Source organism: Canis lupus, chromosome 26, assembly GCF_003254725.2.
Source record: "Canis lupus dingo isolate Sandy chromosome 26, ASM325472v2, whole genome shotgun sequence".
Lineage (NCBI taxonomy): Eukaryota > Metazoa > Chordata > Mammalia > Carnivora > Canidae > Canis > Canis lupus.
In genome coordinates this window covers 2,964,970-2,988,719 of record NC_064268.1, presented here as the reverse complement: position 1 = coordinate 2,988,719, position 23,750 = coordinate 2,964,970, and the positions used below count along the sequence as shown (strand labels likewise).

Genomic DNA, 23,750 nt, shown 5'->3' with positions numbered 1-23,750 from the left:
TGTTATCTAGTGCATATTTTATTTAAAATTATTTTACTTAAATAATTGATTTAAGAAATTTCACAGCATCAAGGAGAAATGATTTTGACGTGCTAGCTACATATTTATATGTTTCTCTCTTACATATGAGAGGGGAGACTGTGTCTGTGTGTCACCTGCGTCATCTCATGTATCACAGCTCACATTCCATACCTTGGGAAACACTGAGCTTTTGGGAGACCAGCTGACATCCCCAGAAACAGAGCTGTGAGTCTCTACTGTGGGTGCTAACATCCCAGAGTCTCATTTCTCCCGTGGACACCTATGGCATCCAGAGGAAATGAAGCTTATTCTCCACTTAGATCCTGCAGAGGAAATCTTGCTTTTGTGGAGCCGCTTGTCCTGCTCACCCCGCACTCAGGTTTGAAGAGTTAGCTTTGCTCCCCGTGGACGTAACCCTGGATGGCATGGCTTCCAGGTTCTTCAACCTGCTTTCCCTACATACTTCTCCCTGCGAGGTGGTGCTGATAATTATGAAGACAAATGTCAATATGGCAGTTTCCCCAAGATCTCTTAAATTCGTTTATCAAGCTCCACATTTCTATCCAAAAACCAGTTTCGGTCTCTAAGTCTGGTTGGGGCAATTCGAATGGCAGTGAGCATGAGATATGAGTCCCCAGAAGAAAGTGGACAAATGGATTTATAACCCAGGAGGACTGAGTGGGAATAAAGAAAAGGTCTCAGGACTTGCTGCCCCACCAGGACAGGGTCCGCGTTGAACACGTGGGAAGCTGGCCTACGTCCTCTACCGCAAGCCCTGACTTGTGCTATTATTCTTCTGGCCCTTATGCTACTGCTTAGGGGAGTGGTTAATGCCACGCTGGTTCCAATCTCTGACTAGTTCCAATACTGACACCTGGAGATTTAAACCAAAGATCTAAATCCCTTCAGTCTATCCACAGGTTTAGATCCTTCAATGAAAAGTCAATCGTGGAGGTTTTTGAGCTCTCGTCTAGGGCACAGATATGTTTTGTTTGACATAAATAAAACTTTAAAATAGAATTCATGGCCATGCTTTAAAAAATGAGAGGATTTCATGCAAAGAGATTTCTTGAGGGACACCTGGGTAGGTCAGCAGTTGAGTATCTATCTGCCTTTGGCTCAGGGTGTGATTCCAGGGTCCTGGGATCGAGTTACGCATCGGGATCCCCACAGGGAACCTGCTTCTCCCTCTGTCTATGTCTCTGCCTCTCTCTGTCCAGTGTCTTTCACGAATAAATAAAGAAAATCTTTAAAAAACAACAAAACAAAACAAAGAGATTTCTTGCTTTTCTGGAAAAGTTGCAACATCTGGCTGTGCTAGATTTGCATTTTCTTTGGCAGCTCTGTGGTGTGACTGGCAGCCCCGTCCTCCCCACACTCCTCATCAGGCCCCATCCTGTTCTCAGCACCTGGGGCCCAAGTGAGTTGCTGTCTTTTGGCTCACACCCAGCCTGCTTCGCTCACTGTCATCTTCTCTGGTCTTAGACACCATCGGATCATGTGACCCCTGGGTCACTTCAAATCCATTTATTTTCCTCCTCGAGTAAAATGATGTCTTTTATATACCAATCGATTTTCCAGAATGGATATGCTTTAAATCTTGCATAATCCAAACTTTCACTGATGAGCAGCAGTGTCAGAAACCCCACTGTCAGGCTAGTAGCAGGATCAGGGCAGCCATGGGGCAATCATATTTGTTCTTAGACAGGAGGTAGATGACTAAACCCAGGGGACCTCCTGGAACAGTGTCTGGGGGAGTGTTTTTTCCAAAACCCCATGTTGCACCCTTGTCCTCTCTCATCTATTCCTGGGGAACAAGTGCTTCCAAGATGATGAAGAGCATAACAACTTTGTTCCTTTCCTCAGCTTGCTTCTGAGATGTCCTAGTTTTCACATGGCCTGGGGTGGGATTTGAGGCAGCATGGCCTCACGGTGGGAGGGAACGCTGTTACACATGATGACGGTCAGTGGGGCGGGGCTCAGGGAGAAGCTGTTGGCCATGCCCACGGTCCCCATGAGGCCAACTCACATCCGGAGCTTTCTCTCCAAGGTGGTAACACCTGCCATGCTGTAGAGACAGACAGCATACTGAGCTTTCAGACATAAACCAACCAGAGAAGCCGTCCAGTGTTTGTCAAATGCAAACAACACGTGAGCAATTTCAAGACTCTTGTCATATCCTGACACCACTTATATAATTTAGGTGACAATCTCATTCACTCTAGAAAGAAATGTCCTAAGGAATGACAAACAGTTCTCATCTGGGAGAGAAGATGCAGGGATACAGAGACAGGGTCCTTGCCCTGGGGGTTGCTTACCTGAATGGTGGTCATCCCAAGCTCCTGGCCAATCAGGACTTGTCCCCCTCGCAGCTTGGCAATCCGGGGCTCCTCTACCTGCATGAAGTCATTCACTAGCTCCGTGATGTCCACCTGCCAGTCTGAGCCCAGCAGGTGGGCCAGGTGCCCGCCGCGGTCGGCCGCCTCGGCCACAAACTGGGTCAAGACCCGCACCATGGCATGCTGGTACTGGAGCGTGCAGCCGCGACCCCCCCTCCTGTCGTCGTCCTCCTCTTCCTCGCTGTCGCGAGCTGGCCTGTCAAAGAGTCAGTTCTGGTTAGTAGTTCTGACTTAGGCCAGGGGCAGGGGCTGTGCGTGGAGTGTGGCAGGGGCTGCAAAGGCGAGTGGGCAGTGAGCCAGCCTGGTGGGGCTCAGACAGTGCACGGGTGATACCCTGAATACCTGACCAAAGGTGCGACACGAGTCCTGACACTCTGAAGGAGCTGGTGTGGTCAGCAGTGCTCCAAGGTGTCCCCATTGAGCCCCACCTCCCGGAATGCAGTCGGTGGAATCTCCTCCCTTTGGCTGGGAGCTGCACCTAGTAACCTTCTTCCAGTGGAAGATTACAGCCAAAGTTAGGGGAGCTCACTTCTAGGATTCTGCTTTAAAAAGACTATGACATCTGTCTTGCTTGGTATTCTTTCCTTGGTCTTCTCTTGCTTGCCCTGATGGAGGGAGCTGCCATGTTGCGATCATCCTACGGAACTAGCCATCTGCCAGGACAACAGCCAACAAGGAAGCGGGACCCTCCGTTCCATAGCCTGTGAGGAGCCAGGGCTGCCGATGACCACGTGCGCTTGAATGCAGAGCCCTCCCCACCCTGAGCTCCACTTGGCATCCAGACCACAGCTGTGAGAAACCCGGCTACACCCAGGCTGTGTTCCTGAGGTGGAGACACTGTGAGATCATATGCATCTTCTTTAAGGCACTATGTTTGGGGACAAGGCATTGAGTTGTGCAGCATGAGGATGCTAGGGCTGTGTGGATGCCTGCTATCGCCCCATAAACGAGCACACAGGGGGTTAGTGTTGAACTCAAGGTAAGGTAACATGACAGTAAACACAGAAAGGACCGGGAAGCTTTGGCTTGGGGACCGATGTTAGCTGCTCCCCTCGTGTCTGACTCTTTCCGTACAGTCAGTTTTTTCTGGCACATCACGGCATCCAAACAACAGCCCGGGTCTGTGGCCAGACCTGAGCTAGACAGCCCTGACGCTGTGATGCGCCACGATCAGACTCAGCCAGTCCCCTGGCGCGTCCTCCCGGCCACACTAACCTCTCCTAACCCCAGTGGCTAAGGGGAGGATCCCTGCAGAAAACACCTCCTGGCCCTGCATCCTTGAAGCTGTCCCCTCTCCCAGGACCACAGGACAGACAGGTGGAGCTCCAAGGGCCGGGACGTAGAGAGTATCCCTCTGAGGAGTGCCAGCTCTCTTCCCCTGCGGAGCGCGCACACAGCATGAGTGCTCCCTTCTCTAATTGTCTACGCTCATTTTCGACTTTCTCCACGTGGCCAGCATGCGGGTCCTCAAGCATGCATTTCTCTAGGATGACAGAGTCCCTGAACAAAGAGCCTGTCCTCTTGCTACTCTCTTGGTCCCTGCTGACCCATGTGGATAAAGGAGACCTGTCCCCCTAGCAGATACCACCAGAGTAAAAGGCCAGGGCCATGGGTGACAGGCTCCGATTCCATCTCCGAGACCATGGAATCTCAGAGCTTCTGGGCAGGGGCACAGAAAGGGTGCCCAGGCCAGCCAGAGTCTGCTCCCAGGTCTCTCTACTGGACGTCTGTTGTTCATGTCTTCCCAGGATCAATTAGCCCTTTCTTCTGGTTTGGGTGGGATTGACCTCGTCCAGTTCCTCTGGCTCCAGCCAGGGGATGGTGGCTGAAACCTGGCCAGTCAGTGCATGTCATCACTACCATGACTGCTTCAGGAATGGGCACATAGCCCATGTGAGGCTAACCTAACTCCAGGACTTCTGCTGGGACCAAGGGGAAAGAGAGGATGCATTTTCCACAAATCTGGACCTGCAGGAGAAAAACCTGGTAGAGCAGGAGGCCAACATACAGCAAAGCAGCCTGAGAGGTGGGGACAGACAACATCCTTAGGCTGCCATTTGAATCCCTGGATCCAGCCATGCCTGAAATCAGCTAGTCTGCAAAGTTCCATTTTTAGCGAAGCATATTTGACTGGGGGCTCTGAAAGGGGGTTGTGACTAGCACACCCACCTTTTGTTGGAGATGATGGGCACCCTCCAGCCCTTGATCTGGTTGAGCTCGGTGTCTGAGACCTCAATCTGCAGCGGGAGCCGGGGAACCCACACTGTCATCTCCAGAGGGCTGCTCAGGTGCTGGTAGGTGAAGTTTACCACCACGTTCACCTTGCCTTTCATTTCCTTCCCATTGACAAAGACATAGTCACATCTGTCAGACACCTGTGAGGAGGAGAGAGGGGTGGGAAGCATGTGAGTTCTCACTGTCTCCCATCGCCTCGGGAACAGCAGACAAGGTGGAAGAGGTGAGGAAAAGTGCCCTCGCCCTTTGCGGGAGGATGAGCCCTGGCGTGGATGCCGCCCACTGCTCTCTGCTGCAGCACATTCAGTGGGCGTCCGACTGCTTCTCCTGGGACCCCTTCTTCTAGTCTGCACACAGCCCCCAGGCGCTGTGGGCACGCTGCTGACCTCTTTTGCTGCTCCTCCTCTGCCAGGTGGCCCATCCCTTGGGTGCCAGGAGCAGTGCCCTCAGCTACCTGGTAGCTGTGTGCTGCCCGTGTGCCTCTTGGCCCGCCAGCCCCTGTTTTGCCTGGAGGAGGGACAGTCTGGGTGCATGGCCACCACGCCAGGTGCCTCCTGTGGTCTGGCTGAGGCCAGTTTCACTGGAACCACCCTGCTGGGTTTCCCTCACCTGTGCACCTGTGGGTCCTGTGTTCTCTTGCTCCCATATGGATTTCCCCCAGAGAACATCCCTTCACAGTCATCGGGACGGATCTGATGCATACTCTTCATGGTTCCTTACTGAGTCCCTCAGGACTTCTCCCCACCTGCCCAACAGGGTCGCTACCCCCATTGGTGTCTCTTCCTTCACGTGTCCTGTCCTGCCCCCCACTCCCTCGCTCTTCCTCATGGAGCCACTCCCCGGGTAAGCCCATGTCCCAGGCTCTGTGTCCCCGACAATCCAGACAGGGAGATGCAGGTGCATGTTAGCTCATGCCATCCCTCCCTGGGGCAGGGGCAGAGCATAGCTGGGCACGGAGGAGGGGGTTGTTCTGCAGTCCGAGGTCTCAGCTACCTCCCCGTGCAATGCTGTTCCTCCTGCCTGCGTCTGAAAGAAGAGCCGAGTTCAGTGAAGGGGTCTCCCCTTCCTCCAGTCCTGGTTTTCTAGCAATCCAGGGGCATTTCTCCTCATTCTAAAGAAGTGGGTAAGTGTGCCGGGCTAACTCGTAGCCCCAAAGAAGTCAGGTCCTAAGCCCCTGGAACCTGGCAGTGTTACCTTTTTTGGCAAAAGAGACTTAGCAGACCTAGTTCAGTTAAGGATATTGGGATGGGCATGTTATCGTGGGTCATCTGGGTGGGCTCTGAATGTAATCTGAGTGCCCTTAGCAGGAAGGAAGCAGAAGGAGGTTGGTGGCTGCGGCGCAGGAAGGCCACGTGCCATGTGAGCAAAATGCCACGCAGCAAAATGCCACGCTGCTGACTGTGATGACACAGGACAGGACGGAGACACCTCCAGAAGCTGGAGAGGCAAGGAAATGCTTCCCCCTTGAACCTCAGGAGGGAGCGCAGCCCGCTCACCTCTGGTGCCCAGACTGCTGAACTGCCTCCAGACTCCTGCCCTCCAGAAAGTGCTGTGTGACATCCCAGGTGTGCAGTGGTGTGTTCCAGCAGCCCCCGCATGTGGACAGAAGCCCAAAGTGAGTGTGGAGGGAGCACCCACATTTACTGAGCACCTAACACACGTGCCGACTGGCAGCTGAGCACCATGCATGCGGTCTCAGGTGCTGTTTCACAGATGGCCAGCCTGAGGCCCCGAGACATTTGGTAGTGCTTCCCTGGGATGCACAGCTGGAAACGCAGAGCCCAGACCTGCGGCCAGTCCACACTGCTGCCTCCTCCTGCAGCTGCCCCATCCCTGCCTGAATGGTCCTCCCTTCAGTGCTCAGAGGGGTGTGAAGAAAGCAAAGCAGAAATTATCAGGTTGTTCAAACATCTGTGGCGAGGCAGCAGCGATACCAAACACACAAAGGGGCACCAAGAGCTTCGGCGTCTGAAGATGGTCAACAGCTCTGTAGAGAACCATGGACATGGGCCCGTTTACGAGTCACAGGAGGTTGTCATCCTAAGTATCTGCCAATAGCAAAAGTGCTTAAATCTGGTTGAAAGGACAAATGGAAGGGCCCAGGCGGCTTTGTCACCATTGTGGTCTGGCCACGGGTCTCCCTGCCACTGGCCTGTTATCTCAGGCTTTTTCTTGTTCAAGTCTTTAGGATTCAGGCTGAATTGTCACAGATAAGCTGAGTGGGGAATAGAGAGGGAGGGAGGAGGAGGAGGGGGGAGGGGAAGGGGGAAGGAAGGAATGGAGAGGGCGGGAGGGAGAGGACGGAGGAGGAGGAAGGAAGAGGGAGAGGGAAGGGGGAGGGAGGGGATGGAGGGAGGAAGGCCCAAGTGTAAGACCTGTTTCAGGGACAGGGGCTGTTTCATGAATGTACCTTTCTGGTCCTCTTGCTAAAGCAGGTGTTCTAAGAGAAAGAGGTGAGAGAGCATCTTAGGCACGCCTGCCACCAAGAGCCTCCCATGGAAGACAGGGCAGGTCTGATGTCAATTGTGAATGTAGAGCTAAGTCTTCATGTTGTGTTTTGGTTTGCTTTTTTTTTTTTTGAAATTCAGTGTTAATTCCTCAAAGTAATAAGAAAAAGGAGGATCTAGAGTGAAAGATGAAGGAAGGTAGGACTTCACAACTATGCACCTAGGAGCAAGAGGTGGAGGCAGCGGGGTCAGAGGCAGGAACTGCAATACTGGGGCTGGGGGCGGGGCACCCAGGTAGAGGTGTGCCATGTGTGCAAATGTGCACACGTGTGTGGGTGTGTGCGCATGTGTATATGCATGTGTGTACACATGTGCAGGGTACACACAAATGTGAGTGTATGTATGTGTGTGCTTTGTGTACACGTGTGGGCGTGCAGGTTTGTGTGCATGCAGGTGCGCACGTGTGTGTGTGTAAGGATGCTTCAAGTGTTTATGGCAAGTAATAAAAACAAACTGTCTGACTGGAGGGTCTGTGAATCTCCGCCCTTAGAGTTCTCTGGTTTTCCGCACACGGCCAGAGTCTGCGTGGAGGCCGTGAGTGGGAGTGCTCAGCAGCAGTGTCTGGCCACTGTTTGGGCACACAGAGGGACTCTCTTAGCGCACATTGTTCAACAAGGATGGGACTACCTTGATAATAAGTTGTGAGCAGGTACCATGTGTCACCTCCTTGTGGGAATACTTAATTTCCCAGGAGGGACCTCCTAGGGCTCCCTGTCCATGGTGCCGGCAGGGCTGGTGGTGGTGACTCCAGCCTCGGAGCCCCGCAGCCTGGACCCTTGAGAGCAGAGACCCCCACAAAGCTGTGGAGATAGGTGGCATGTGACAGCGGTGGCAAGCACAGCTGTCTCATTTGAAGTCACTGATACCCCTGGATTATGTTACTTCACGTGAACCAAGCTATTTCCACCCCAGCAACATGCACAGACATGTTCTGATTACTGAATTAATAGAGAAAAAGTGCACCAAATTAACAGATTTTGTGGATTGGGGGAGGGGGATGAATGAGACACATGAAGGCAGATGAAATAATGAGGAGTGGGGGTGGCTAGGAAGATCTTAATTCCTGAAAACACAACATAAGCCAGGAACGTAACTGGGGTCTGACCCCGGGGCAGAGGACTTGGTTATAAATAAGCATCTTTCCATAATGCCCAATGTAGGGGACCCCACCCCCCAACACTTCCTAATACTATGGCTTTATAAGGATGGAAAGGGGGTGCAAAGGAAGGAAATGAAATTCTAGAAGGAGCGACTTGTGGCCTTGAACTCTTCACCTTGGACAAGGCTCTGGGGGGGATTGGAGGGGATCCGAAGAGAGAACGAGATCCCACCCAGGAAGGACTTTGCCAGTGAATGAAAGGGGGCGTCCGGAGCCTATGCGCTGGATAGTTCAGGGGCACAGCACCTACCTGGGGGTACCGATGTTCATAATCGCACAGTTTGGGGACCACGGTGCTAATGGGCCCTGCTTGTTGCCATTTTTGAGGGGACCTCAGCCTGGGTGTGTCAGGAATCTTTGTCTATGACTCAGCTTGGGCTGTGAGTCAGGGGGCTACCGCCTTGCTGGCTCTCCTGGTCCCTTGTTGCTTCCAAATGTGGTCTAGCCCATCCAGGGGATGCAGAAAAGGGGAGTGTGTAAAAATACCCCAGAGAGAGGGAGAGGGAGAGTCACATGGAAGACATAATTCAGTTAAAGATTTGGAGATGAGATTATCCTGAATTTGGGGGCAGGCTGCAAAAGCAATCAGTATCCTCGTAAGGGAAAAATAGGGGGAGATTTGGCAGACAGAAGAGGAGGAGGTCTTGTGGAGATGAGGCCGATGTAGCAGGGACCACATGTGGCCACACGTGCGAACACTGGCTGCCTCGAGCCCCTGCAAGAGGCAGGAGCAGACTCTGTCCTGGAGCCCCCAAGGGGGCATCATGCAGGCTTCTGGCCTCCAGAACTGTGAGGAAAGCATTCCTTTGTTTGAAGACGCAAGCTCATGGTGACTTGTCAGAATGGCCACAGGAGACTAACCCATCACCTGGGCATGGCTGTCTGTGCTCTGTGCCCCAATTACAGGCCTTACTTCTGGGGCTTTCCTCATTGAGCCTCTTGCACAAAGCACCAGCCCACAGCTGGGTCCAGGGAACCTGACTGAAGGCTGGGCCCACCCTGAGATAGGAAGATACCAGCCTGGTTCCCCAAGAGCCCACCTGGGTCTGCCTGCATCCTGTGGTCTCCGCAACAGCCAGATGGGCAGAACTTGCCCATCTGGCCCTCAGGCCCCCATCTCCCTGACTGTCATCAGATGAATGGACACACGGATCAGTCCAGATGAGCAGACAAGACCTGGCCATTTCTTCCGAATGACCCTGCATGGTGCTAACGGTGTGAGGGAAAGATTGGGTGGGACTCGACCCTCTCTCAGAGTCTGCTTCCAGCCAGCTGTGCCATTGTAAGGATATTGTTAATAATTTGGACTCTGCTATGCACAGTCCATCACTTCTGTGAATTTAATGCCATTCCTCTTTCCCTGAATGCTGTAGGAATTTAAGTCTTACTTAAATTATCACTAACATTCATGGTAAAATTTATGTTCTTCTATTTTTTTTCTTTCCTTTTTTTCCCCCAAAGAGCTAGAGGTAAGGATGTTAAAATTCTACCCCTCCACCCAGATTTGGCAAAAGTAAACAGCCGACAGGAATATTTGCATTCAATTCCCAAGCCAGGTTTTACCTGTTTGAGATTAGTCTTTATCCTGCACAAAAATCATACCATTAATAATAGTGGGAACGACAAAAGCAGTGTCTAATCTTTACTGAGTGTTTATTACACAGAAGGAACCTATGCTGAGCATCTAATATCCAATTCCACGTAATCCTCAAAATAATTCTGCTGGGGAGGTACTATTGCCCCATGTTCCAGATGAGAAACAGGCACTGTATCCCATAGCCGTGAGGGGCGTGGTACACTGGCTAACTGTCAGAAGACAGCTTTATCTGGCTTATCACGCTAGGCTAATTTATCGGGAGGCAACCTACCTCATTGGTGTCTGTTAATAAAACGTAGACAGGCTCCTGCCAAAGGACAAGTAAGTTTTCAGTGAACATGTGGAGGAGCAGGAGCCGAGGCTATGTGTGCAGGAGGAGTAAGAGCTGACTGTGCATCGATGGCCCTGTTAGGGGCTCACCTGCAAGCCCCCCGTGTCCCTCTGTGGAAGCCCTGGCTCCCAGAACCTCAGAATGTGACTGAATTTGCAGACAGAGCCTAGAAAGTGCTGATAAAGTGAAGACATGGCCCTTAGTGGGAGAGAGCAGGACACGCAGAGGCCCTGGGGTGCTCGCATGCAGAGGGAAGACCATGTGTGGACACAAGGAGGCGGCGGCCGTCCCCAAGAACAGCAGCCTCAGGAGAAGCCAGCCCTGCCAGCACCCTGGCCTTGGATTTTCAGACCCAGTATCATAGGAAAAGCAAAGTCTGCTGTTTAAGCCCCTGGCTGGGGTATCTCCTTATGCGGCCTGAACCCAATGATGCAGCCCCCGACCCGATTCCCAGAGCCTGTTTTCCCACCAAGGGAGTGCAGGGGGCCCGTGGTGCCCAGTGGGAGCTTCACATGGTGGAGAGCGGGTGCCCAGGACTGTCTGCTGGCTCCCTTCCCAGGGCTTACATGCAGGGGCTGTCTCATCCTGGACAGTCATCCAGCATGTGGGGGTTCTGACGAGGCCCATTGTGCAGAGCGGGAAACCGAAGTACCACGTGATTGGGGGACCAGTTCAGGTTTGCGAGGCTGGGAAGTGCTGGGATTTGCATGCAGGCCGTCTTGGCCCCCTTCTGACACCACAATAGTGTGACCACGGAGGTCTCTGGGGAGCAGACCCTGAGACAGGAGGTCTATGAGGCAGCAGCACCTGTGAAGGGAGTGGGAAGGGGCGCAGGGCAGGTGAGGGGCTCTCTGGTCAGGTGCAGATGTGATGGCACCCCTGCTGGCTGCACCGAGGGGCCCAGGGCCAAGGCCAGCTGCCCAGGAGAGGAGCCGGGGCCTCATGCCACAGTCTTCGTCATCAGCCAGCTGGGGTCCCCCGAGGAGCAGCACAACTCAGCTTGGAATCGAGGGGCCCAAGGAGCTCAGTCGCCAACACTCCTGTGGCAGAGCTGAGAGCCCTTTCTGGAGGAGCATCCCTAGCACCACCCAGGCCTCTTATTTATATACCAAACACGGATATTCTGGCATCTTTGGAATCACCTGTATGCGATAGCCTATTTTTCCTTCTAAAACCCTAAATTTAAGTTCCCAGGAAGCTCTGTTATTTTAAAATCAAACCCAAACCTTCTTACAAGCTGACGTTCCCACTCGTGGTGTTTCCCTGGGTCAGAAGGAATAATGTACTTGGTGAATGCTCCCTTGTTTGTTCTCCAAACAACCCAAAGTGTGACCTGGGCCACAGGATGACAGTGGGCACGTGTCCCTGGGCAGGCAGGAGCCACACACATGGAGGCTCTTGTGTGTGTGCATCTCCTTCTAGGGCAGCTGGAGAAACGGCTCCCCATTAATCACAGGCAGATACATGGACCAAAGAACAGACACGGAGGGAAAATGGGAATCCTTGGGAAAAGCATCTCTTAGAGGACTGACTCCTCTTCGGCCACCAGCTATTGATTTCCGCTTGCTCTATGCTAAGCCTTTCCTTAAAATAAGTTCTCTCGGTCCTGGGAAACAGGAAGCCCCGTTCTGGAAACTGAATGTGGATCTCTCTTCCTTCTCTTTTGAGTGCAAGATGTTCTTGACATGGAAGGAGCAGCCAAAGTGAGGATGGACTGAACACATGCTTCCTTCTGGGCCCGAGGGTCCATTTTGCCTTCACAGTCCTGGGGGCTCGTGCACGGCCACAGCCTTGGGAGCACAGAGCCGTGGCTCCCGCACACTCAGGGAAGCAGCTCAGGAGCACAGCACAGTGGGCTTTCTTCTTGGAAATGCCGCCCGGGAGATGCACGTAGGGGTATGCGTGGAATTAAACGTGCGGAAGGCAGTCATGGTCTGGGCGCTCCCACCGCGCCAGCCTCCGTCGGGCGACCCCGCTGAGCATGGTCTGATGTATCGATGAGGCGCCCGTTTGCGTGCTGTCTCCCAGGCCGGAGGAGGAAGGGCTGGCTCTTCCCATCTCCTTCCGGGACCTGTGGGCATCATGCCAGTGTCCTCCCTGCTGCCAGGCAGCGGCTGGTCCATGCGGCTTCCCCACACACTCCTGGAAGCCACCCGATCTCAGCTTCTCAGAACAAGGGCTCTGGGTCCTCCACCCAACAGTTCCCCTTCACATTCAGAGGGACCAGGGCCTGCTGAGCAGCAATCTGTGTGAGAGGACGTCATCTCTGTGCATAATTCCGGTGCTGTCTTTGCTTTGGCAGGTGCGGGGTGGCCGGGTTTTACCATGCTGCCTCCACGACACCACCTGGGTCCCTGTTCCCCCTTTCTGTAGGGACCTAGCATCTTCTTATCTAGTTAGCGATTTCCGATATAACATTCTCTCTGTTCAAATGACCGATACAAATTCTGTCTGCCAGCTCTGCCCTCAGGGATACGATGGAGGGTGGAGGCAGCTGCCTTTGCCAGGTGCACTGAGACTTATAAGATCTTTCTGGAGAAGTCCGCAGGACGGGGAGGTGACTGAGCATCATTGGAGATGGACCTCGTTTCTATTCTTCATTTCTCCCCCAACTCCTGACATTGTCTGCCTCTGCCAGTGTCGTGTGGCCGTGGAGGCGGCTTCAAGCAAGGAAGTGGCCAGGAGTGGAAGTGATGTGTGTCACCCCTGAGGGGAAGCTTTGAGAGCTGGTATGCATTCCCTGTGTCCCTTCTTCCTGCCTGGGAGCTCCGAGATGCAGGTGCCCCAAGATGCTGCACCATCTCTCCTTCCAGGGAGGGTGCTGCCCTGTGGAGTCCTCTGCCGCTATCTGCATGCTGGGGGCACCTGCTGAGGCTCTGGTGCTTGGCCTAGGGGAGCCCATCCTGACTAACTGGCACAGTGGTGAAGACCCATCTCTCGGATCCACAGCATCCTCAGTACCTGGAACAGTGCCTGGCATACAGTGGATGTGCCGTCAAGAGCTGTTGAATGAACAGAGGTGAGGATCACTTTGCAAGAGGTCCTAGCATTGACTCCAATACGGCACCAAATTTCCTAAACTCATGCTTCCAATCCTTCCAGATGTCATACCTTCATCATTCAACAAATACTTTGCAATGCCTGCTTTAAAGTCTTGAAATGGGATTCACAGATAAGGAGCCCACCTACAAGATATTTTATAAAAATTAATATCCCTAACTGGATAGACAGTAAATGTGACTTTATGATGGAATAATGCATATTTCAAAAGGCAGCTTCTTGAGCACAACTCATCAGGAAACATAGTGAAGCCCGCTGCCTGCAGCCCCTACTCAACGTATGGCCCCACAATAAACGCAGCAGCAACTGGGGCAACAGCACAGAGGTGCTGCTGTGTCAGCTCAGTGGGGCGCCTGGTGAGGAGACCTTGCAGGCTGGGGACAGCTCCTGGTAAAGTCACCAACAGACACAAAGTATTCCTTTGATTTACCTGATGGCACTCCTGAAAAACGTGGAGTTCTGCGTATTAAACTATGGTAGATAATGGCCTCTGCTCCCCTAGAGGGACATTTAAGTGTTGTGAGAGACACAGGACATTTTGCACAGCATGGGCTATTGGGGACACCACACTGCAAGACATTCAGCACCTCTGCCTTCTGCCCACGAGGTGCACAAGAACGACACAGCGCTCCCAGACTTTTACTGAACGCCCCCCCCCCCCACCGCCCCCTGTGGCAGCCACGTCCCTGTGGCCATTCATGGCTCTAGACGGGACATTTTATCCTTCAACCTGGCCCCTGCTGGGTCCTCGGGGGCACACAGTGACCCGTTTTGTGTCCACTTGTGTTGCCCCGATCCCACACCCCCAAGGAGGGGACACAAGCAGACACCTGGCGGAGAATCATCTGTTGTTGGCACATGCGCAGACAAACCCACAAGGGTGAACTGTCATCGTGCAGAGCCGGGGGTGCGGCTGGGCAGGCCCTCCGCTTTGTGGCAGGGAAAGGAAGAAGAAGCGGCTTCTGGGAGCTGCAGAGACAACACACATTTCTCTTCCATGCAGTGAGGACGAGCCTTCCTATTAATGGCTTTCCTCTCCTCATCAATCCCCGTCCTAACCTCCTGTCTGTGCGCATGTGATCAGCATACACCAGCCACAAAGTGGTCCACCTGCAATCAAGAGTCATGCCTGCCCTCCTCTGTGCTGACAACACCGTCAATCACAGGAAGCGGCCAGGGCCGGCCCCGGTACAGGGTGTCCTACTGCTGGAGGATGCCCCAGGCTCGAGCCCCCGTCACTGCTGCCAGTGTCCTTCAGAAAGCAGAGGGCATCCTTCCTCCAGGCAGATGCGTCTGTGTGAGTGGCACCCTTCCACCAGAGTTCTGCAGTGCACAACCTGTCCAACCACACACAGCGATTCTGGAAGACAGCTCTTGACTGGGAAACAGGGAAAACAACACTAAATCATCACATCACCAGCCCTGTTGCCAAATGCATCATGGGCTCTTCTTGCTCAGTTCTTTTCCTGGCAATGAGCCTTCCCTCCCAAGCTGGATGTGCTGCAGTCCCCTCTGCCGTCATTCTCCCGGCTGCAAAGCACAGGGTGTTCTGGAACTCCTGTCTCAGGCTTTCCCAGTCAGGATTTACTGGTAAGTGGAACTATCTGCTCTTACTCCTGGGACCATCTGCGCACTGGCCCCAGCCTCTCCTACTGAGGTCCTCTCTGCAAGTCACCAAGGTGGAGGGCTCCCTTAGTTGTCCAGATACCTGTGATGTTGTCCCCACTTGTAGGGAAAGAAACCCCACAGACATCCCACAGACAGCAGCTGGACAGAGAGGTGCAGAGCGGGAGCTCCCCTGGCTCCACGGCTTTCCGCCCTGGTACTGCGAGCTGCTTGTCTCACCTGCACGCTCCTCACCTGCGATATGGGAGCGATCGTCTAGCGTTCCCCTCACGGAGGTGTGGGAGTAAATGGTGGTCGCTCAAGGCACAAGGAGCAGGTCCCAGCATGCAGTAGAAGACACTTAGTTGATGTTATGCAAACTCCTCTGCTCATCACCCACAAAATCTACAAGCACCTGCTGGCGCTTCTCTGTTTCCCCATGGGCGAGGCAGCTATTTCTCCCATCTCGAGGCTAGTCTAAATCTCTGCACTGCTGCAGGATGGACTCATCCCCAGCACTGTGTCTCCCAGGCATATGCCACCAGCTCTCCGAGAGCCGTGTGCCTGCTCCCTGACACCAGCCTCGGCCCTGTGGCCCCAAGGAAACTCGCTGAAAATTGCTTTTCTCCTGATTCTGGCAGGTGGGCCTGAGCTGAGCAGCTTATCTCATTTCCCGACCTGGTTTCTTGGCAGCACTATTGGGTTTGGGGCGATGGCTCTGATCTAAAACCTTTGAACTGCCTGCCTAGGGTGGGAGCAGCTGCGGCCCCGCAGGAAGAGGGGAGATCACAACCCCACTCAGGCCACTGGGGAGCCCCTCTGCCACCCGGGGAGCCTTCTCTGCCATTGCCTCGGCCCGCTTGCTCAAATGCAGCACCTCTCAACCTTTGGCAATGCTCCGTCTACCTGCACAACAACCATCGGAGTCAGACATCACCTATAGTTTTAATATTTTGATTAACATTTTTGATCTGCTTTTTCAACATTTTATTATGACCTATTTTAAATGGAAACACTGAATTGTACAATGAACACCAGAGACCCGCCACCTAGCTTCTATTTTTTTCTGTATTTGCTTTATCACAGATCTCTCCACATTCCAACTCTCTTTCCATCTCCTTTTATGATTCATTTCAAAGGAAGTTGCGAACATCAGTATCTTTAATGCTAAATGCTTCAGCCTGCAGCACCTGCCTCTCTGCCCTATCCCTCCCAGATATTCCCCTCACAGAGTGGCTTGCACGCCCAGTTCTGCCCACTCTTAAAGAGGCACATGGCCCGTGGCCCGAGTGTGCCCCCCGTGCTGGCATCCGAGAGCCCGGGCACAAGGAGAACACAGCAAGCTCTATCACGTCTTCTACCTCCCTCCTCCAATTTAAAAAATTCACCAGTAGTGATTTATTCTTTTGGCAAAAAGGCTTTTCAGTCCCTGTTAACCCCAGAGTGAGCCACCCTTAAGTCTTTTTTTGAATTTTGCATTCTTTTCTTTTCAGTTACAAAATAGGACATATTTACAAATGAACATTAACCATGTAAGATGGTACAAATAATTACAAAGCAAGCATAGATCACCAAGTCAAGAAACAACTCATTGCCTCAGAAGAAATAACTCCATGCCGTAATAACAACACCCTCCCTTTCTGTCTCATCCGTGTTGCCTAAGTCAGCAGAGAAGAGGGACAGCAATGCTGACAGAAAAGGGGCAGGGAGGGCCATGCTCTGCCTGCTTCCTCTGTTGGCACAGACCACCCAGGCACTTGCCGATCATACACGTCCAAGGGCCACAGACACTACACATGTGCACAAAGGAGCAAGCAGTGCTCTGTACTGACTGGAGGGACAACCAGGGTAGACCTCTAAGTGACAAAGGTCAAGTGTAAGGCAGCTAGGGCCTCTGATCATCACTCAGCATCCATGGTGAAGGCCGAACTTGCCCTGAGCACTGACCTTGTTGGCAGTCACTGTCTCAGTGTCTAAGTGGCCCCTGCACCCTTAGGACCCAGGTTCGTAGTGTCCTGGTTCACAGGTGCAGTCTTCTTGCTGTGTCCTCGCATGGTGAAAGGGTGGGGGAGCTCTCTGGGGTCTCCTTTATAAAGGCACTAATCCCATTAATGGGGCTTCACCCTCATGACCTTGTCCCCCTCAAGGACCCCACCTCCCAATGCCATCACCTTGGGGACCAGATTTCCACATATGACTCTGGGGCACATGGAGTCAGGTCTATGCATCACCTATGGCAAGAGCTTAGTCTCTTCCTCCAGGCAGCCCTTGGTTTGCATCGTGCCAGTGGAACAGGTGCACATCAGCGGGGTTCCCCACTACATAGTCATGGACCAACGACAAGGTTCTGATGCGTGAGACCCCACCAGCAGGGCACTATTGCCAGATAGGAACTGCCCACATAACGTTTGTATTTTAAACCATGTGAATATATCACCAAATAAGAATCAACTATAAAAATGGGATCTCCAGGATCCACTGCAGACCTTCTACATGGGGTTTAATAGTGTCCCCCAAATTCTCGTCTACCTAGAGCCTCAGAATGTGATCTTATTTGGCAATAGGGTCTTTCCAGACATAATTTAGTTAAGATGCAGTCATACTGGGTTGAGGTGGACTCTGAATCCAATGAGCATGTGAGAGACAGAGAAGGAGAGACACAAACATCCAGGGAGAAGCCCACATGATGATAAAGAGAGGCTGGAGGTATGGGGCCACCAGCCAGAGGATGCCAGGAGCCCCTGGAAGCGGGAGGAGCAGAGGAAGGACCCTTCCCAAGAGACCTCGGAGCAGGTGCTGACCGGCTGACACCTGGTTTTGGAATCTGGCTTCCAAGACTGAGAGAGAATTAGGGTCACTGTTACGGAAGCCCCGGGAAACTAGCCTGTCGACTGAGACTCCTCGGTGAGGCTGGCGAGTCTGCATCCCAACAGCTGCTTCTCACTTCTGATTCTTATCACCCCGCAAGCGGAGGGCCTGAGCCCAGAGAAGCGCTGTCCGTGAAGAATGGGCTGACCCAAGGGCTTCTTACAAAGATGAAATCTGCCCATTGGTTCTGAAAGGCTCCGCTTTTGACTGCGTGTTCCAAAGTGGATGAGCACTGATTTCAGAGTCTTCCCTCCCTGTAAGTCCTTCAAAGGAAGCCCAGCTTTCCTGGCTGCTTTCAGCTGGAGGATTCTCTGCTTAATATCCAGCAGTACTGGGGAGTGATACTCACTGGGGCTATGTGAATGCTAACACGGGCATTTCTTTTTGAAATTTTTTAAAAATTTAAGTTCAATTCAATTAATGCATAGTGTATTATTAGTTTCAGAGGTAGAGTTCAGTGATTCATCAGTTGCATGTAACAACCAGTGCTCATTCCATCACGTGCCCTCCTTGATGCCTATTCCCCAGTCACCCCCATCCCCTCCTCTCCAGTGACCCTCAGTTTCCTAGTGTTAAGAGTCTCATCCATATCATTGCAAATGGCAAGAATTCATCCCTTCTGATGGCTGAGTAATATTCCAGTGTGTGTGTATGTGTATGTGTGTGTATATATATATATCCCACATCTTCATCCATTCATCCATCAGTGGACATCTGGGCTCATTAACACCAACATTTCAAGCACAGCCTTGCCACATGGGGTCGACTCAGCATTACCTACTTGACGTGCTCCACCTGCATATGTGGTGTCACTGGAGGTGCAAAGGCCTTGGCCACAGTCCTGAGGAGCCACTATAGCACCTTTGCTCAGTGGTGGTGGTGGTGGGGTGGCGGTGCCATGACAAGAATGTCTGCTACTTCTCCCCATCCTTCCTCCATCTTTCACCTTCTTCCTTCTTATCTTTATTATTCAAAAAATCTTCTTATGAACTTATTTTCTGTTTAATGCCCTTATGACATCCAGGTAACACGCCATGAGTGCGCAGCTCAATGACATTTCATAAAGCGAACAAACCCATAACCTGGACGCAGCTCAAGAACCAGCATGTTATTATTCTGCTGGATCCCCTCACACCCTCCAGGGCCCCCTGCTCACACTGCTCCCTGAGGACATGCTAACCACCCCCTAATATCGCAGCCCACACTTCCCTGTGTCTAACCTTTGGTGTAAATAAGGTGTCATCACATGTTCTTGTCTTTGTGAGACTGGTTTGTGGGAATGCACATGGTTCATTCATCCACCCTCCTCTTTTGCAGACATTTAGGTGTTTCCAGGGTTTGGCTACACCAGAGGACGCTGCCATGACCCGACATGTACACGTCCTGCAATGAACAGATGCAGGCATTTTGGTCGGGGACATATCTGGGTGTGGAATCCTCGGCTCACAGAGTTTCCATATCTCTCCTGTTTAGTTTCCCCAAATCACTTTTATTTGGACAAAAGGGCACAGAGCCTTCTTTTAAAAACACAGACTTATCATATTAGTACCACATTCCCCTCAGGACACCATTCTAAAAACTCATCCGTGGGTTTCCATCGCTTTGGGATAATACAGTAAACTCCCACTGTGCCCCACGTGGTTGGACATGGTTTGGCCCCCACTGGGTTCCTCCCTGGCATCTTGCTATGTGAAAGAAGCCAGTCTGGAAAGGCTGCATACTGCTTGTAACATTCTGGCAAAGGCATGACTCAGGAGATGGTGAAAAGATTGGGTAGAAAGATCAGGAGTCAGGAAGGAGGGAAGAAGGAATAGCAGAGCACATATTTTCTTTGGGGTGACAATACCAAAATGCTGGATACACGTCATTATGTGTTTGGTGAAAACCCATAGAATGCACAACCAGGAGAGGACCCCAAGGGAGACACTGGGCCTTCATTACTGATAAAGTATCAGTATTGGTTCAATAAAATCCCCAGTGTGCCCATAATATTTATTATGTGCCAGGTGCTATTCTAAGTGTTTTCCATGTTTTATTTAATCTTCATAACAACCCAACAAGGCCAGCGTTATTACAGCCTTGTTTATGGGAGGGGTACTGAGGATGGTGGGTTGAAGTCGATGGCTGGGGTGTAAGCTGCCGTGAACCTGAGCTCGCTGCCCACTGCCCCCAGTGCTCTATTCAGAAGAGCCCCAGTGAGCCCCGGTGACAGTCTGATCTCCACTCTACTGCAGTGGAAGAAACAATGACATCAAGGAGCACATCTTCTTTTGTGATTTTTAAAATTCATCAAGCTTTGTTATGTGTTATGAATCTTTCATACTAGCTTTTCAAGTCTGCATACCTCATTGGAGATTTTCTTTCCAGTTGCTGATTTTTTTGGCATAAGAATGGAAAGTCAGTACTGGCGTATGTGAAAGAAAGTGAAGAAAGTGAATGAAAGAAGTATGCACCTGTGAATACCTGTGAATCGTAAGCCCCGCCCACACCTGCCAGTCTCTGGGTCCTATTCCCTGGAAGTGACCCTCATTGATAATAGCTCTGGTGCAGCCTTTCAAAGAATCTATGCATGTACACACATTTAAGGACGCATTCTCTTACTTTTTCGAAACACATGATGGCCAACATCCTATGTTCTGTGGCTTTTTCCTTTTTAAGGAAGTAGATAGTCCTAAATCATTCTCAGTGAATTTCAGGTTCCTAATATTCAAAAATCTATGAATCAAAACCATCTTTTTGCAGATGATGGTGAAGTGGAAAATGGACACCAATTTTCCTTTAAAATTAGGGGATGGGTATAAGCAAGGTGTGCTCTGAATTATCAGGAAATGTCTGCAGAGTGGCCTCCCTAGCAGCTCCAGAACACATGACGCAGCAGCTCTTCGTGCCTGGAATGCACCTGCTCTCCAGCCGTCATGCACCCAGGGCAAAGGAGGCACCCACTCTCTCATCCTCTGCCCCTTCTGCACTGCTGGACTCTGGGATGGGGCCCGGCTGCTCTGGTTTCTTGAGATGAGGCACACAGGAATATCTAACTGGCCACTAGCCTGTTGGACCTGCATGTGTTCTCTGGTAACTTCTCCATTTAGCAATCCACCCGAGGGCCTTTTAGAGAACAAGGAATTAGACAGTGCTGCTGCCAGTTAATGGGAATGCAGAATGTGCTTGGCACTGCTGTTCTGATGTCCAAACAAGTCTTTGGTGAAATGCCGTTAAATGAAATGGGCCCTGGAATGTCCTGAAAGCCCCGGCCATCCATCCCAGACAGCGGCCCAGTCTGCCCGAGCTCACTGCCTGCGCTGTAAGCATCCAGATATGGCGCGACACTGCGGCTCACCTGCAGGGGCACCTCGCAGGCCTCGCTCACAGGCTCATGTGCCCCCCACTGCTGTCCTTGCCTGCTGTGCTTCTATAGGGGATGTCTGACAAATGAATTGTTCTTAGAAAGGGCTTCCTGCACCCCATACATCAGTCCCCAGAAGAGAATAGTGGACTCTATGCTGCCCTGGAGATCATCCCACAGGCCCATCCCACAAGTTTTTCCATGACAGGAGAGTGACCCTGTGATTGAGGGGTTGCTCATGGAGCCACAGAAGAAGACAAATCAAAATGATCAATGGAATTCCAGCTTGGGAACACAAGACACAGAAATGCTGTTTCCTGACCAGACTTTGCATAAAGGAACTCAGCTGCCAGATCTGGAGATGCAAGAATTAGGAACCACCATGGAGTCCAATGAAGGCCATGTGAATGCATGAAAATAAGTGCTCCTCCATGCACTTTGGCTAGAGCTGTGGGCTGGGCACATGAGATTAAAGAAATTCATTCATTCAACAACTATTTTATGAACACCTCTTTGTCCTCAACACGAGAGACAAAGCAGTGAATCACGGAGATAAAGTTTCTGATTTCATGAAGCTGATGGTGTTGTTGGGGGCAAAGGTGTAAATCCAGACAGTGGCAGGGGGTGAGAAATGAAATGGGACATAGGAGAGGGCGCTGGTGGGAGGGGTGGTGGCCACGCAGGGAGGCCAAGTTTTCCTCGAGACCTGAATCTTAAGTCATGTGTTAACCATGGGAGCACCCATGAAGGTTATTTATTAGGAAGAGTGCAAAAGTCAGACAGTGGGAATGAGCATGGAATACTTGAGAAATAAAATAAATGCAAGGCACTCTGGCTGAAGCCTCAGTGAGAGGAGTGTGTGTGGAGGGGTGGGGGTTGCCAGGGCCAGATCACACAAGGCCTGAACGTCCGTTCTGGTGAGGAGGTTGGATTTTATTAAAAGCACCCCTGGAGGCCATTAAGATGTTTCATGCATGAAAGGGATACAGCCTGAGTCACATTGTGAAGAAGCCACTTTGGCATCTTGGTGAGGAGCAGACTGCAGGGAGCATGAGCTGAAGCATCTTCTGGTGGATGCCACCAGAGCCTGTGAATGCCTGAGGAGGGGCAGGCCAGCTGCCTGTCAGGGTACCAGCTGAGGTGGGTTACCGAGGCAAAAAAGAAACTTCACAGTGGAGTAATCTTAACCAAGAAACCTATGATAACACCATATTGATGAAAAGCATACCCTCCATCCGATCATGAGAAAATACCAGACAGACCCAAGCTGGGAAGCATTCTATCACACAGCTGACCAGCACACTTCAAAAATGCTGAGCTCACGAAAAGAAGAGAAGGCCAAGGAGCAATCCCAGATTGGAGAAGACTTAGCAGATGCAAGAGAGAGCTCCCCACCACCCTACTTGTCCCTTCCTGCTTTTCCACATGAGGCATGGTCCCTGGGGCTGCAAGAGCCACCTTCTAGTCATGGGGGGAATCTCTGTTCAAGGTCACAAGGAGAGAGGACAGTGAAAGGCTAACTTCATCCTGGAACTGCCTACCTGAAATCATTTTTTTTCAGCGGGAGAACAAGTATCTGCACACAATGTTTCTCAGCTGTGACTGCACGTGAGAATTACTTGGGGCGTTTTAGAAAATATGGATTAATGGGCTTCACCCTGGAGCATTCTAAATCTTCACTTGGTGATAGTGGAGGTAGTGTGGAGCCAAAATTGTGATTTTTTTTAAATGCTAAATGCTTCCTAAATTATTTGAATGTGCAGCTGAGGTTGAGATCACCGGTTTACGCTGCTGTTAGAGGTTGGATATAGTGTGGCTTGCAGTTGAAAGCAGTCTTAATCGGCATCGTCAATGTTTCAATGTCTACATATGTGCCCAAAAGTATGGAATTCAGATATCATATGTCATAAGGACTTCTTGCCTTTTGGAAGTTAGCAGAGTTTAAAAGAGATCTGTCCCAAAAGAGATTTATGGTAAGGCTAGTGAAATCCAAGTGGATGCCTTGAATGGGTTCTCCTTCCAAGAAATGTGTTCAAAGTTCACGTGCTTTTGTAACATTTGCAACATTTGTAACATTTGCAAAATAAGTGATTTAACCATAATTCTTTAAACTCTTTCCATTGCAACTTTATCCTCATTATACTTCCTCTATGCCGGACGGGTTCTGAATGGCTGTGGCAGTTTTATGTCCCGCTATGATAGGGCAATTGGACTTGGGCTATATATTTCATCTGGCTCTACTAGGATCCATTTATGTGGTGTGTGGTTACTTCCATACAAAGTGAAGGAATTGCTGGCTATCTTGGTGTAGCATGGCTTCCAGAAGTATTTAGATGGCGCCGTGGGACAGCTGGAGGATGTGACATACTGCATCCCGTGAATTTGTGTATGGCATCCAGCTATGGAAAATGTGGATAGTAGAGAAGAAACAAGGTTTGCAATCTGAGGAGTCAGAAGCTTGACTGGAAAATTGTCTCAATCATGTGACATGTCACATTGGAAGTAGAGAATTCAGTGCCCATCTTTATGATATGCTTAGTAAGACATATGTTCTACCTTGTTAGGAATTGACTTGATAATGCAGCATGCACAGCAATAAACACACCCCACATTTTCTTTTTTTAG

The 23,750-nt window shown here is 51.3% G+C and overlaps 1 protein-coding gene across 1 annotated transcript in view; it reads right to left on the bottom strand.

Annotated features, from left to right (window-relative positions):
- Positions 1–23,750, bottom strand: part of TMEM132D (transmembrane protein 132D) — a 602,566-nt gene that overhangs the window by 6,937 nt on the left and 571,879 nt on the right. The window contains exons 6-7 of the mRNA XM_049101718.1: positions 4,590–4,795; positions 2,340–2,616 (exon numbers count right to left, since the gene is read on the bottom strand). Of these exons, the coding sequence (XP_048957675.1) occupies positions 2,340–2,616; positions 4,590–4,795 (483 nt within the window). The remainder of the gene's footprint in view (positions 1–2,339; positions 2,617–4,589; positions 4,796–23,750) is intronic.